This window comes from Chlamydotis macqueenii, chromosome 6 (genome assembly GCF_036417535.1).
Source record: "Chlamydotis macqueenii isolate bChlMac1 chromosome 6, bChlMac1.mat, whole genome shotgun sequence".
Lineage (NCBI taxonomy): Eukaryota > Metazoa > Chordata > Aves > Otidiformes > Otididae > Chlamydotis > Chlamydotis macqueenii.
This window is the reverse complement of record NC_141561.1, coordinates 13,034,874-13,050,417: the sequence shown is the minus strand read 5'-3', so window position 1 is coordinate 13,050,417 and position 15,544 is coordinate 13,034,874. Positions and strand designations below refer to the sequence as shown.

General features: G+C 40.7%; 1 protein-coding gene across 5 annotated transcripts in view; it reads right to left on the bottom strand.

Annotated features, from left to right (window-relative positions):
- The window catches only part of CLASP1 (cytoplasmic linker associated protein 1), a 178,594-nt gene that overhangs the window by 14,251 nt on the left and 148,799 nt on the right, over positions 1-15,544 (bottom strand). For 2 of the 5 annotated variants that reach the window (XM_086750735.1, XM_086750737.1), the window contains 4 exons: positions 9,106-9,256; positions 7,838-8,084; positions 6,883-7,076; positions 5,090-5,218 (listed from right to left, as the gene is read on the bottom strand). In XM_086750735.1, the coding sequence (XP_086606861.1) occupies positions 5,090-5,218; positions 6,883-7,076; positions 7,838-8,084; positions 9,106-9,256 (721 nt within the window). Of the gene's footprint in view, positions 1-5,089; positions 5,219-6,882; positions 7,077-7,837; positions 8,085-9,105; positions 9,257-12,983; positions 13,101-15,544 lie in introns of all 5 variants that reach the window. The other 3 variants (XM_086750736.1, XM_086750738.1, XM_086750739.1) reach the window with 2 other exon arrangements.

The following is a 15,544-nucleotide window of genomic DNA, read 5'->3' as shown; positions in this document are numbered from 1 at the left end:
AGCCATTGCTCTCAGTGTATTACAGATGTTGCTTGCTGCCTGACAGCTGCAGCAAGCAGTCTGTCTGTGGTAAGCTGCTCTTGGTCAATACGCAGCAGCCTTCTAAAGGGTTTTGATGGTTTCTGCTTTAAAGTGACACAAACTACTGGCACATAAGAACAGATCCCCTGACTCGCCTAAGGCAGAACACACCAGGTTCATAGGCTACACTGGGCATTAGTGTAACACGCCAGGAGCAGCACCTGTTCACCTAGATGAAAGCTGTGTGTAGGACCGTAAACTGGAGGACTTTGCCACGACTGGTAGTTGCACTGTCTCTGCAGAAAGTCCTAGAGGATGAGGCTGTGCAGGTAAAATCCCACTGAAGACTTAGAGGCTTTGTATGCTATTGTGAAACACGCAGGGTGCCAGAGAAGTTTATTAAGCAGAAGAACGAGGTTTTGCTTTCAGGCTTACAAGGCACACAGCTATGTTTTTGAGCCAATTTTTGCCATCTAGAGGTGGTTACTTAAATCCTGCGTAATCTTAGCTGGAGGGGATGGAGGCTTACCAACACCTAGCCAGACAAACTCCCATCCCTGAAGGCTTTACAGTCTGATCCAGACAGGAACACACAATTAAGAACTTGGTTTCAAAGCAGGAAGTAGACTCAGCAATGGGAGTGCTAAGCAGATGAAAAAACAATGTGATTTTTATAAGGGATTCAGAGGAGATGAAGCAGATTAGACTGCTTCTCCTGTGCACTAAATATTCGAAACGTGTTGGGAATTAGAAAAAGTACCTAAACTTATACTATAAAACATCAACAACTGTCAAGCTGCAGCACTTGGCAGCTCCCAGCATGGACTGTATATCAATTAACCTTAAATACTATCATCATTTAGTGCTTTTCTTCTTTAGTAAGCTATATTTTGCAGAAACTTACACAGATCATACTGTCATCAGAGGACATTTACAAGTCAGCTTAAAAATGTTAGAGGCCAGTCTAAAAGCACCTGAGCAAGATAGTAACAATTATCTACAGTTAATGGATAGCTGTGATTTCTTCTTTTTCACCCTCTTTTAGAGGCTTACAACAAAGAATGTTACATCCAATTATGCTTATGGACCTCCTGGATAATAAAAGGCCATGGCATCATATCCTTTCCTTACACATAGAAAATATTCGTCAGCTGGATCTACGGGCTTAGTTGCTGAGAAAAAACAAGTGTCAAGAGACAGAAGCAGGGAACTAGCTGTCCTATGATTTTCACTTTGTAACTGTTTCCCAAGATAATGAATTATTTATATTTTAATATACTCAATAATAAGAACTTATACTCATTTTGCTGGTATGAATCTGAAGGAATGTCATATCAATGGCACTGGGTCAGCAAGCAGCATCTTTCCTTAGTTATGGGTGAGTAACCACACTGGAACAAATGAGTTAATATTAACTAACTGGCAACAGAAAGATGGTTCTCTTCCAAATAACTCCAACCAAAGTGATAAAAATCAACAAGATTTAATACCATCCATAATTTCAATTAAATTCTAATGCTCCAAAAGTAAGTGAAAGGCATTTACACGTCAACCCCCACAAATATTTACAGTTATGACTGAAGCAGGCTTGACTCTTCACATCCCATTAAATCAACAGCACTGAATAGACTGTTATACTAAAACCAGTACAAAAACAGGCTGAAGTTAAAAAATGCAATCTAAACATGGACCCCAACACAGACTCTTCTAGTTTGTAGCCTAGAGTTACATTAATTTTGAACCCCCATTGAGGCTTGTGATTTGCCAATCTCCTGTATTTGCATTAACAAGGTGTGACTCAGCATCCGACCCCGCGTACCAAGTTTTCCTCTCCCGTGTCACTGGGAAGACCTGTGCTGCTCTGCCGATCCTAGACCTTGCTTTCAGCAACAGAAGGCAGAAGAGTTCTAGCCATGGAAAAGATTCAACTATCTAATGCTTTCACCTTGGACACAGTCAATTATCCAAGCATCCCAAGATATCCAACTACACTGACACTGCTTTGATACTTCAATTACATAATCTGGAACAAAACCAGAGATCCTTTTGTTTCAGACAATCTTTAACAAGATATCAGCATTCAAATAGAGGAAGGGGTGCTGTTTGCTGGGTGGTGAACATGTTGGTTATAACTTGTTATTTGATCCCTCCTGGCCATGATAAACAGCAGCAATATTAGAATTTAGGAAGACAAATGAACCTTCTTTATTTCCAAAGAACTGCCTCTTAGTACAATGACTTCTTGGAGATGGTACCTGAGATTAAGGGTTCTGTACCGTGCTCCTCTTCAAACTCTTTTCCCTTTGCTTGGTCACTTTAGACTGGACCATACAGAACAGAAAATGGGAACAATAACTTGGGGCAATTCGCAATCCCGGTGCTGAAGGGGAAAATCAGGTAGGAAAGATTGAAACAGATACAGTTTGCTCTAAGCAGTAATTTTGACTTATGCAGCCTGTTGCATGCCAAAGGATCTTACACTATAAAACGAGGATGACTCCTGTCTTCTGCTACAAGGCACAAGTAGCCCAGAAATATAACAAACCCTGGAGTGGCATCCTATCAGGAGATCACTGGCACAAAGATTAACATTTTCCTAACTAAATTACATAGCAAGTTTCCTCAAAATAGTTCTTACAGTACAGAGCAAGATTTTATTTTATGCAGCCTAAGGACAGTACACCACTGCGCTTAGCATTGCTCTGATGTAGTAAAAAAGAAAACTGCAGAACAAACCACTGAGATCTTCCTTTCCCTTTCCTTCTTCAGCTATTCTTTGAAAGTGCCCCTCAACCACAAACTGGTGAATCTTCACTTAATCTCCAGTTCAGTGGGATCAAGTCAAAGGGCAGCTCCTCCACCCCTCCTGGAGAGAGCGGTGCTGCAAAGTCAGCAATGAGAGTGAGTTGGAGGGCCACCTTGGGATGGGAATTTGTGACCTTCTGGCCTGGGGCTATGAATTTGACCAACTGAGCCATGCCCAAATGGACTCTCAGTTAATTTTTCACAGACCTCACTGAATCAGCAAACCTCAGCTACAGGTATACTTAAAGCATATTCCCAGGTGTATCTTTAGCCTAGTTCACATAGAGACACAAGTGCAGGCTGGGAAACCTTTCTTAACTTCATGAATGCTGATATTCTCAAACTACTGACAAGCAGATGATGCCTTTCAGGGGCTGCATCATGGTTCCGAGAGCCTCATTTTCACAGGGATCCGAAACAACACATACATAGCGTGAAAAATCCAGCACCAGGGCCACCACTTAATACTGCTGTGCACTCACAACTGTTTACCAACAGACAGCAAAATAGGAATATACCTGCAGCATCCTGCTATGACAACTGTCACCCAAAGGTCTCACTGCAGCAGTTGCAAATAGGACCTTTCTTTAATTCTAAAGATGCTATGCAAAACCGTTGCAAATCAAAGGCATGCTATGCACAGCACAGCAACTATCTGCTGATAGCAATACAGCTCAGAATTACGCTTCTATAAAGTAAGTGCCAGAAATCACATCTCTTCATTTTTGACTTAAGCTTTGCTTTCTCTGTATCAAAGACTTACTCTTCTCTGCTTTTCCTCAGGAGGCACCTCATGCAAATCCTGAAGAACCTTTCCAGGTACGAAGAACATATTGCGGGGAGTACAGAACGTTCATGTTTTCAAAATTGTGCTTTATTTCTATAAAACTCAGTCCCATGAGGACAGTGAGTTTTGAGGAGCATTAAAAACAATGCCAGAGACAATGTGAAAAGGTCCTGCTAGAATGGGCAGTTTTGCAGGACTCTCCGAAAAAAAAAAGAGTATAAAGGACACCGAGTCAAGGTGAGTTGAGAAGTATGCAACCAGGAAAACTTGCCAATAAAAGGCACTCCTTCAGAACACAATGTTTTGTCTGACTGCTTTATCAAGAAATCAATTTACAACTACGTCTTATTACTCTGAACTGAAAGTGACAGGAGTGCAAAGGCTCTAAATCAAGGAGAGGAAGGTAGTCTGCAGTCCTCATTCACTAAAGGAGTAAACATTTTCCACTTCTACATTCTGGAGAAATCCAGTCTGTTAGTTTCTTTCCCTATCAGTGTTGTTTTGTTTTGTTGTTTTGATTTTTAAACAGTACAGCTTCTGCTCCACACAGCTAACATAACTTTCTGCCACTTATGCAATGCTCTGGAGCACTCTGATCTATACAATCATCTTTTTCATGGCCAAAGCTCTCCAGGTGGGGATGTCTAAAATTGCTAGTTTAGGATAAGCCTGTGGCAGAGAAGAATAAGTATCTTAGATTTCAAAGGAAGGACTTTGTATTTCTGTGATGGCTTTGTTACCGAATAAATTCATGTGGCACTTTCCAACATTTAGTTCAAACCTGCAAAATGCACAAGGTAGATTAAAAGATCCAGCTTGGAATTAAATACTTTAAATGCAATTTGAATTGATCTATTTCACATGTTATCAACATGTCCCTTTATTTTTGTTTTAATGCAGAAGAATACTTTCAGTTTTACATAGAAGTTCTCTTACCAAAGGAAAATGCAATTCATGCTTCCCTTTTCTTCTTCCTCTGTCCCAGCTTATTTTCATAGCATGACCTCTCCTGCTACTCACTGGTTCCCATTCCTCCAGTATGGCTCGATTTCACCAGTTTTGACACACAATTCTGCTTGAACATGGGCTGTTTTCCAGTACAGTTCCTATCCTTACCCATACAGACAGAAGGAGCGCAGTACCCTCAATGTGCTCCACAAAATTATTAAACATGCTCTTTTTTTACTACAGGGTCTTGGCCTCTCCAAGAATGAGCAAGGAAATCCTGGGAAGCTGCTAAACAGTGGCTTACAATTTTAGCTCCAAATCCACTTAAACAGCTCTGTCAGTCTCAACTTTTTCCCTCCCTGCTTCAGCACAAAAAAATCCTGTCTCTTCATGCTTGGGAGGCTTAATATCAATTTGATCTACAGTCAAGATGGGTCAATATGTTGGCCTATTAAATCTCACAGTTCCTACATTTCTTCAGCAGGTCCATGTTGTTTTCCAAGTAGCAACACGGAAAGGCTCACTCACCTCCTTGTGGGAATCCTTATGTGCTTCCAGTGTTTTCATGATGGTCAGCTCCGCGTAGTTCTTAAACCTTGCTGGCTGGTTCCGTAAGATCTCTCTCAGGACTCGCAGTGCCAGGGCTCTTATTGAATGCTGTGTCAAAAGAAACTCACATCAGAAAGTAACTTCTCAAAACTGTAGTTTGAAGTAAATTCTCACAGCTCCCTACAAAACCATAAATCTTACATCATTCTACCAGCTCCAGGTCAGTGAGCAGTGTAATTAATAGCAGATTCAGAATTAGACTCCTTGCTTGCTTTTGCACAAGAATTCACATAAAATTACTGCTGTCACAGACACAAGAAAGAATCAGAATGGCTCTACTTTGTTGAACTCCATATTCTTTTGGCAATGAAGTACAGATTTGTACCTAAAGCAGCATGTCTGCACTAGATAAATCTACAAAGAAGCTCAGATCATATTTGTTTTGCCCTTCCTCTTTTGCTTAGCTTTGCAGATATCAAACTGGCCTCAACCCATGCAACGAAACTGTTTCTCATGCACTAACGCAGTAAAACTGACTCTCTTCCTGTACCTCCTATGGAAGTTACTTTCAAGAACAGTCAGTCATTGTAGTCAACGCTGACCTATGCATTAATCCTTTATATCAAAAGATCATTAGCAGAAGGGATTTATAACACTTGCTTCAATTTCATAACTGTTACATTAAGTTTTTGGCCTGTGGCCACTCCAAATAGATTCTATCATTTCAGCAGAGGAATACTTACTTTACTCTATACTCAGCCTTTAAAGTATGTCCTTTGCTATTCATCAGCAAAATTCAGGCAGCACCACAGTTCACATGTACTTAGATAAAGCCACCGTATCTTCTGATACATGTGTGATGACGCTATGATTAAACACGTAGGACTACAGCAGCTCAGGCTTATACTACAAACGACTGAGAAAATGTCAGCCACTTACACTGGTTCAGAACTAAAATTTCTGAGAGCCCACCATACACTTTAAAAGGAGTTTAAGAAATACAATGGATTTTGAATCAGATAAAACAAAAAAGAACTGTGAGTGCTTTGCAGCTTAAATATTGTAAGACTTAGATGGAGCATAGGTCTGATATAAAGACGCAGCAGGGTTCTGAGCCTTTACCAAGTATCATTGTGGTGCAAGCTGAAAAAATAGTCTCAAGTGGAAAAAGAAGTCTAGCCTGTAAATTACCACTTTGATCAGCTATCAAATATAAAATTGATAATAATGTAGGGGTTTTTTTAATACTTCAAAACAAGATCCCCTATAGAAGTAGTTTTTTCTTGATGTCATTTTTGCAAGAGACACACCCATCCCATGAGATCTAATAGTTTGGATTTCTAAATCACACAGAGAAAAAAAAATTAATCTATTCTAGGGTGCCTTTGTTCTCTTTTTTTTTTAGGAATGGGTATGATACAGTTAAGAGCTTGTGACTTCATCCTGACTTGGAAGAGAAAAACTTTTGAAATCTTACAAGGTTGTAAGATAACTTATGCTCTGATTCTCATTCAATTGCCTACTTATTCGTTACTAATGCTCTAGAGGGAGGAGGGAAACACTGGAACACTTCAGAGTAGCTTAAAATTCAGCATTGAGCACACTGAAAAGAAGACTCGAGTCATCAGCCCTCAAAAGAAAAAAGCAGCAGTGCAGCATCACAGATGAGATGCTGTACAAATGCAGCAGGTTTCATTTAAACTAGTGTGGAGGAACTACCACCCTAGATGAAGCAGCGTAGAGTAGAATAAAGACAAAAATCTACATCTCACATCTTTATCTCCAAGCGTTTCCAGCAGCAAGAGTAGAATAGTTTTGAAATGTTCCTCCCAAACTCCAAGATTATCTTCCCTTGTGATCTTCAGCAGTTCCAGGAGAGCTCCTTTCCGCTCCTCCACCCGCTCATTGTGGTTGGAGAGCTCTTTCAGAAGATCCGCCACCAAATCTGAATGGTCAATGGGTACTTCTAGGACGAACAGCAGCAAATCATTTGCGGGAATGGGGAAAAACAAAGACGCCAAGATAACTAACCCTCTGCAGAACAAATTGCACTTAACAAGGAGCTCCCCAAAAATGCATCAAATCCCAGGTGGCCTTAGTCAAGCAGGTAAGAGAATCCAACTAGCCCACAATTTCACCTGAGTTCACAACAGCTCATGAATCTGCACATGGCTTCTAATGAACCAGGAAGAGATAATGATTGAATTTCATCCAGTTCCAATAATTACTTCCACAAGATGAGAGCTGCCACAGTTTTTCCCAGACACACACACTCAAAACCAGCGACCACATGTATGACCTTTCAATTAAAGTACAGTAACTCATCAGTGTACTGCAAAAGAATAGAGCTAAGGTGTAGCATTACTCAAATGAAGTTAAATACTCATTATTACTGAGCTCTTGAGTGAGATGTTTCAGTCATAAAGACTGCAAGATCCCCAAAACACTGTCCCTACAGATGTATTTAGATGCTTAAGGGACTAGTTTGAGGGGAAACTCTAGGTAAACAAAAATTAAAACTGCAGTATAACATTTTCTCAACAGTCACAGATTGGGTTCTGCTGGTACATGAGAACACAGAGTATTTCATACCAAGCCTCGCCTCAGATGCAAAGTAATAACACAACATATGCATGGACAGGCGTGTATCCAAGAGCACTACCCATACACAAGTATACCAAAACCAGAGAAAGCTGCCGCAGATTTATGAGATACGCTGATACAAACCATCCCGAAGCTGATCCATGTCATCATCAAACACTGCTTCCTTCAGGGCAGTCTTGTCGTAAGTGTTAATTGTGTCGGCATAAGGATAGGGGTTATATTCTCGAGCACGTGGCCCCGAAAAGGCGCGGGGAGGCTGGGTGTTAAGTAGGGAGGTTTTGTTATCTAGAGCCATCCTTCCGCCTTCCACAATGTCACTGCTTCCACGGACATCACTGGTAGGCACAGCGAGGCCACTATCTCGAGACACCTGGAGGATCAAACAGAGAGAAAAGACATGAGATCACTCAAATTCTGTGGAAGCTGTAGCTTTTTGGGAATTCATCACTAATATAAAGAGGCACAGAATCATTTACACGTACGTAATACTTGGGTAGAAATTAGATTACCACCTCTTTCCCTTATAGAACTACAACTGTTCCAAAAGTATCTCATTATCACAGGACAAAAGCTAGGCTAGCGTTCCCAAATCCAAGTTAATATTGCTAGAATTGTACAAGTTGTCAAACATAAGCTCTGGAACAGGACCAATTTGCTAAGAAAGGAAAAGGAAGTAAAAGCAACATTCTCCATCACAACCCAGGAGATTCGGCCGACACTTCGCAAACCAACGTGAAATGAACAATAGAGGAAAAATCTCAGACCAGGAATTTTTAAGCTTTGAAGCTAACTTAATCTGTCCAGATAGGAAAGCAAAATTGTCATAGAAAATCTCAAGTTGGAAGGAACCTGTAAGGATCACCATTTAAGACTCCCATAAATTTTGAAGTTCATGTATTTAATTAAAACAAGTGGTATCTCACATGGTAGATAATTCTGTAAGCATTCACGCAGCACAAGGTACCATACAAGTTGTGCACTCAGTGATTATGAGTCCTTCCTATACATGAAGCGATAAGCCTGCGAGGAAAACCACCCACGCATTTTAAGAACTAACATTTCCCATTACAGACTTGACTACGCACACCCCATGAAGAAGCCATCACTTCTTAGAAGTGAGGAACACTAGCACCGTTTCCTTCGTACATGAGACTCCCACAGAAACCCAGTGAGTACGTTCCACAGGAGGCTAGCGTTCAAAGGGAGCAAGGGACTACATTAGTGAGACAACATAATGTAATTATAAGAAGTTAGCAACCAGTAAGCTGAAGACCCTTACAAAAATACAGCAGGAATAACTAGATTTTGTACGCTAACAATCCAAAGCCATGTTTGAACACAATGTTTTAAAATTTCACCTATCTGGGGACATTAATCAACTGAATACTTACAATGTCACAGTCTTTCTTTCCATCACGTTTGATTGGCTCATTCAAGTCCTCTTGACTACGGAAACTAAATTTTTCAATCGCTTCTGTGACTCCACGAAGAGAGCTGTAGATTTCATCAGAATTTAGGTTCTCCGTGTCATAATCCAGCATACTAAAGACCAAACGTATATGAAATGTTACACGTGAAATTGCACCCGCTTGGGACTGTTAACAAAAACAATGCCAAGGCAGAGACAGGTAATTTGGCATACCCTTTCTAACAGGGACTTGTAACAAAACATTGGTGGAATCAAAGCAGACCTCAGGTCTGAGTCTCCCCTCAAAGAGGGCTAAATCTAGGACAAGTTCTACAGAAATCAGTGGCGTTACATCATTGTAAGTGAGGGGAAATCAGGTCCACTGTTTGTTACAATCCACAGCAGCAGCTAGCAGTGAGTGTGCTAGCTTCTGTAAACAAAAAAACAAACAAACAAATCTAACCCAACATGGTAATGGTGTTACTTAAAAAGGAAAATAAAAGAAAATCAATTACTATGAGAATTCAAATGGTTGGGACAGCTGGTGGAAATGAAATCAATGGAATTTAAGTATCATAATATATCAAATATATTCTATCAATGGATTCAAATGTGACAGTTTTAAATGGAAAGGAAAATGTATCTGGATGTAAAGCTTAGTCTAGCACGTTCATTTTCATTTACAGAGTAGCAAAACCAAAACACTTGCATGATGCCTTGATAAAAAAATGCATTTCAGTATTGAACCTAAGCTTGGGAATTCTCTCACGCAAATCTGACGCTTTCTTACAGTCTGTCTGTTCCTCAGAAATTCCTCAGCAGCACAAAGCCATGCAAGTTTTGGGATTCCTTCAGGACTTATCCAAAATTAAGTTCCATGAAAAAATACTTGGCATGTAAGAGCAGATGATATGAAAAGATGTGGCTAAGAAGAGAAGCTCCTACAAGCTTGCAGAAAATGAAAAGGCATTATTGGCAGGGCTTTGCTCTATCTAGGAGAAGATGAGTTTGCATGACAATCAGTTTTCCAAGAGAGATTTAATGAAGAGACCCACTAACTAAGAACAACTTCTCTGGGGGAGTTGCGGATCTTAGTAGAGCCAGAAGCAAATAAACCAAAAGAATTTGAGACATTTACATCAAGTTGTTTGTCAATAGAAGGCAAAAAGTGGCTCCCTACAGGGGTGAATTACCATTTCTTAACAGCTGGGGAAGGATGACAGGATGGGCTTGGAGGAGGACAGCTGAACAAAGAGCTATGTTCCTTTTCCACAAAAGAAAGATTCTCTGTGAGGTGAGTGGGAAAACAAACAAAAACCAAAACCCCTTCTGAATCCTGGCAGCTATTATTTTCAATCGAAGTAGGATGTTAAATATCTAGAACTACTACTTTTTTTTTCTGGAAGAAACTCAAGAACTTAAGATAGAGGATAAAATTGCTGCCCAATTCCTTCAGGATTAACACACTGAAAATAGCCATAATCCCTGGCTCCCAAGCAACGTGCTCACTCTACGATCACACAAGCATCAGCACCATGTACTCTGGAAAAAAAAGAAAAAAAAAAAAAACCACCACAAAAAAACCCCCAAAACACCAAAACCAATGACCAGCTCCTTAACTTTAAACAGTGTCTGTCAGGCCAGGAAGAAAGAGCAACCACTTAAAGAACAGACCAAGACCAGAAAACAAAAGCTGTTTATAAACCCAGAGAAGTCAAAGTATTTAGGGCTTTTCAGACAGCTGAATGACACTAATGCATTGTGACGGCTTTCCAGAAAAAGTAAAGGCAGTTTTTAGATTCTTTGTAGTTATTGGGCAGAGACAGGACCACCTTTGTTTCATATAAACTCAAAAACATTTAACTCATAGATATTAAGGAGTTCCTCATACAATAGTTAAGTGAGCAACGAAACCACTATTCGAGAAAGTACATGTGACTGTGTACCCACACCAAGAGATGACATGACTTACCAAAGGCCACATAATGAAATCCATGCCAAAAAAAAACCTGAGAAATAATCACAGAAATGCTGACACTAGATCTTCTGCTAAAATCATCACTTCTTTCCTCAGAGATGATTTTTGCCCTACACTGCTACCAAAGAATAGACAGATTGCACAGACCCTGCAATGCTAAAGGACTAAGGTAATTTCTCGAAAAGCCACCGATCGGATGCATTTTTCCAAGCACAAAACCACATTATAATAAAAATCTAAATCCAGTTATTTCATATAGCAAGAGTAAACCTGTGCAGAAGATCATATTATGGCTGTGTTCTACACAAACAAAAACTATATGTTAACACACATATCTATTCACAGTATGTGTGCTTGAATACTTTACAGACAACATGATGTGGGGAATAAAAAATAAAATGGAGTAACACCCACCTTTCAAGGAAAAAATAAGGCACAAAAGGAAAAAAATAATTATGACCCATGCAGAAAACTAGAGGAAAGTCACAGGATAACTAAGATGCGAGTAGAGATGAGCAGCATTTAGGGATGTCACAACATTATTTTCCATCTTCTGCTGCACTAAAACAATGCAGCTCTCTAGAAGTTTATCAAGATACAATTTGGCAGTTTTCCAGTCTGACATGAAGTATATTTTATTTCCATAAACTATTTTTCAGTTTCCAATACAAACTATGTGTAAGTAATCAACAGTTTAGAATTCTCACAGTAACCCACTTCCTTGCACTTTCAGGCTGTGGGCTGGAATATATGTCAAATTACTCCAAACGTTGGTGTCAGCTAATGAAAGGAGGAAAAAAAAATTCTGAAGTAGTTTAATCCCAAAAATTTACCTGGATGCCTTCCACAGATACCTTAGTGTCCTAGAAGAGTCAGAGCACTGATTTAAAGTTTTAATTCTGCAGGTATTCACAGATGTATGGACTATGGGATTCTGTTTCCTCTCTCAGACATCACAGGTTGCCAGATCTTGAGCCCTCAAAGAACAATTTGTTTGCTTTCTTTCAACAGTTTTACACTAGGAACCTCTTGCTTCAGGGAAATACTATATACACTCCTTCCTCATGCAACATGTATATTTAAGTCAGGAGAAACTACATCTACAGAAAGCCTGTTGTGAGGGTAGAAATTTAAAAAAAAAAAAATCCAAGGAATTTAAACACAGAGGTCTGAAATTAAATTTGTATTTAGAAGGGTTTTTTTTTTGTTTAAAACCAGTATATAGCTTTAGTCCAGTATACTGATGCAAGTATGCAGATTGGACTAAATGTGAGAGTATAGGAGGAGGAAGAGGTGTCAAAATTAGCAATCAATAACCTCTAAATCTTGTGGTAAGGACAATTTTAATTTCAATACTACAAATTTCCAAGATGTTTCACAATCACACTGTGCAAGCAGCTTGTAGAACCATATATGCAAGCTTCATCCTCATTGTCCTATGGATATTCAGTACCGCACACGTGAAATCACCTCCAAGATGTATTTGCCTGTTTGAAAGTACTTGTGCGCTGCTTGCACAGTGTAGCCAAGCTGAAAGACCTTGCCTGTGCTATCATAAAGCAAGCGGTGCCTTGCCGAAAGTACTCAGGAACTGTGTTCTGTGTTGGAAACCAACTATGCAATGTACACCTGTTCAGCAACCTGGCAGGGAGAAGTTTAGAAAAATCCGCTTCCCCCCCCACCCCTTGCATGTCACATCTTCCCCAAGCAGCAAGCAAGTGGCTGCCTGCCCCCTCTGCTCTCTGAAAGCTATCATCATCTCTTTTCCTTTTCCAACCAAAGCCTCTGCAAATCATTTCCCATATTTGAAACAATCCAACAGTGTGAAAGGTAAATAATATTGTGACACCTCAGACAAGTTGGTTTAACAGGTAGCTTGTTACCTGGGAGAGTAAGAGCGTCTGAAAGTCTTGTGGGAAGGAGCAGTGGGGATGGAGTTAGGCTGAGAAAGGGGAGGGGGATGCTTCGACAGCCCGTCTGCACTCCAACCCCAGAACCGACTGCCGTGATCAGAGGAGAAAAGAAAGAAAACAACAGAGAAAGAAGAGGGAGAAAAAAAAAAAAAGAAACTATAATCTGAGTGGCTTAGTGCTGTCATGCTGCCTTGGAGAGAGAGAAAAAAATTAATAGAAGCAAAATTAAACAAGAATACTCCATTGAGCCCTAGAAGTCATTGTTTTGGCCTTTTTATAATTTCCACTTTTATTCCTAATATAATTATATGGTTCACACAAAAATAGTCTCTTGAACTAACCAGTTAATTTTACAAATGGATATAGCCCCTATAAACAACTCTTAAAATGCTCTAAGTGGACAATCTCTGACCACACAATAGGATTTCCCTGGAAGAAAGGAAAGTTGGCAGTTATTTTTTTATCTGACACCCAAAGGTAGCTTGTCAAGTTTGGCTCTTGGTGCCTCTATAACAGTCTGCAATCAGGCCCTACATAATCAGCAAACTTTTGCAGGCCTTAAGATCTGATCCTATTTTACCAGATTCAAACTGATCCCAAATACACAGTAAGTGAAGTCAGTCTACAGTGTAAACATATCATGTAAATTAGGGACTTGGCCCAGGTCTGAGCAGACAAATGTGGAAAGACTGGATGACCAGGCTCTATGTAGGTTCAGATCTCTCAAACTTCCACAACCCCCTTCTGGTCACTGTTTGATCCTGTGCCTTTGGGTCAAGGCATCCATCCCTGGGGCAATTTGTCCAAGCTTTGCTTTTGTCCTCTTGCCTTTATGGTACACGGATTTTAAAAATAATCTTTTAAATGAGAATATAGATGCTTGAGCTGGTGGAGTATTCAGGACACCACTTTGTTTCTATTAAGTACACTGTATCGGAAAGTCACATTTGTGTATACACAAATGAAAGATATTGCAAGATCAGAAGCAGCAAACAAGTAAAGAATTGCTCCAGTGCCAACAGCAGCAAAGCCAGCTGAAAACTCCTCTGAAGAGTGGTGTCAAGAAATTCACTCGTTAACCAGCAATCAAAACCCATAGCTACTACATGCAACTATTACGGAAACACACCTGACACCCAGACTGCTGATCAGAAGTGTCACAGCTCAGGTCTCACCTACCTGCAAACGAGCCAAACAATGCAGGCTTGTCCTTACTGTATAAAGTGAGTGGTTTATTTTAATTCTTGCTCAACTTAATACTGAAACTGTCAATTTTTATTTTTAATGGTATTTTCTATTGTCAGTGAAAAAAACAAGCATGTAAACTTACAGACAAATAAAATTGTAGCCTTTTATTTTTATGCATTTCCTCTAGAGGTCTTTGAAGAACTAAATTTAATAATTGGAACTACACACAGGTTTCTGGGTTACTAATAAAAGCAGAAGCATTAGGACAAACCTGTTCCTTTGATGTTCCTCCAAATACTGCTACAGAACTCTGTGTGAAAATTGACAACCCAAATGTAACATTCGAGTTTACTGAAGTTCATTTGCCATTCAGAATGGTATTCTTACACTGGAGGACTTCACAACTTACTATTTTCCTCTTTGTCACATGTCGTAGTTTAGCCCCAGTTGGGACTAAACAGTCTCTCTCACTCCCCCCACCCTCCAAGAGAACAGGGAGAGATAATATAAGAAAAAAGGCTCAAGGTCTGAGGTAAGGAAAGGGAGAAATGCTTAAAGTCACCGTTACGGGCAAAACAGACCTGACTTGGGGAAAAGAACTCATTTACTAAAAAGAGCAGGAGAATGAGACAGAGAACAAGATAACCTCCCCCCACCCCTCCCTCTTCCCAGGCTTAACATTATCTCTACTACCAAGCGGAGCAGAGGGGAAGAGGGAATGGGGGTTGCGCTCAGTTCATCATGTGTTATTTTACGCCGCTGCTTCGTTGTCAGGGGAAGAACTCCTCACATTCCTCCCCTGCTCCACCATGGGGTCCCACTCACAGGCTGCAGTCCTTCTTCAAACTGACCGTGGGTCACTTCTTCCATGGGGTGCAGTCCCTTCAGAACGGCTGCCCCAGCAGTCCCTCCACGGGCCACAGCTGCCTTCAGGCATCCACCTGCCCCATTGTGGGGTCCTCCCCGGGCTGCAGGTGGATCTCTGCTCCTCCGTGGACCTCCATGGGCTGCAGGGGGACAGCCGGCCTCACCATGGACTGCACAGGAATCTCTGTCAGGAGCAGCATTACTCCTCCTCCTCCTTCTTCACTGACCTTGACATCTGAAGCCATTCCTCTCACAAGAAATTCTTCACAACAGGCAGGCAGATGCCTCTCAGGTTCTCTTCACATCTCATCTCTCCACTTCTTGCAGCTGGGCTAGGCCGAGACTGCCCAGCAGGAGGCCAGAGGGGGAGGGCCACAAGGCTCACGCCTTCCCCTCTCTGCCCCCGCTCAGCTTCTTCACTTCCCCCCCGCCCCCCCCGTTTTTTCCCCTTCTTAAGTTATCGCAGAGGCATTATC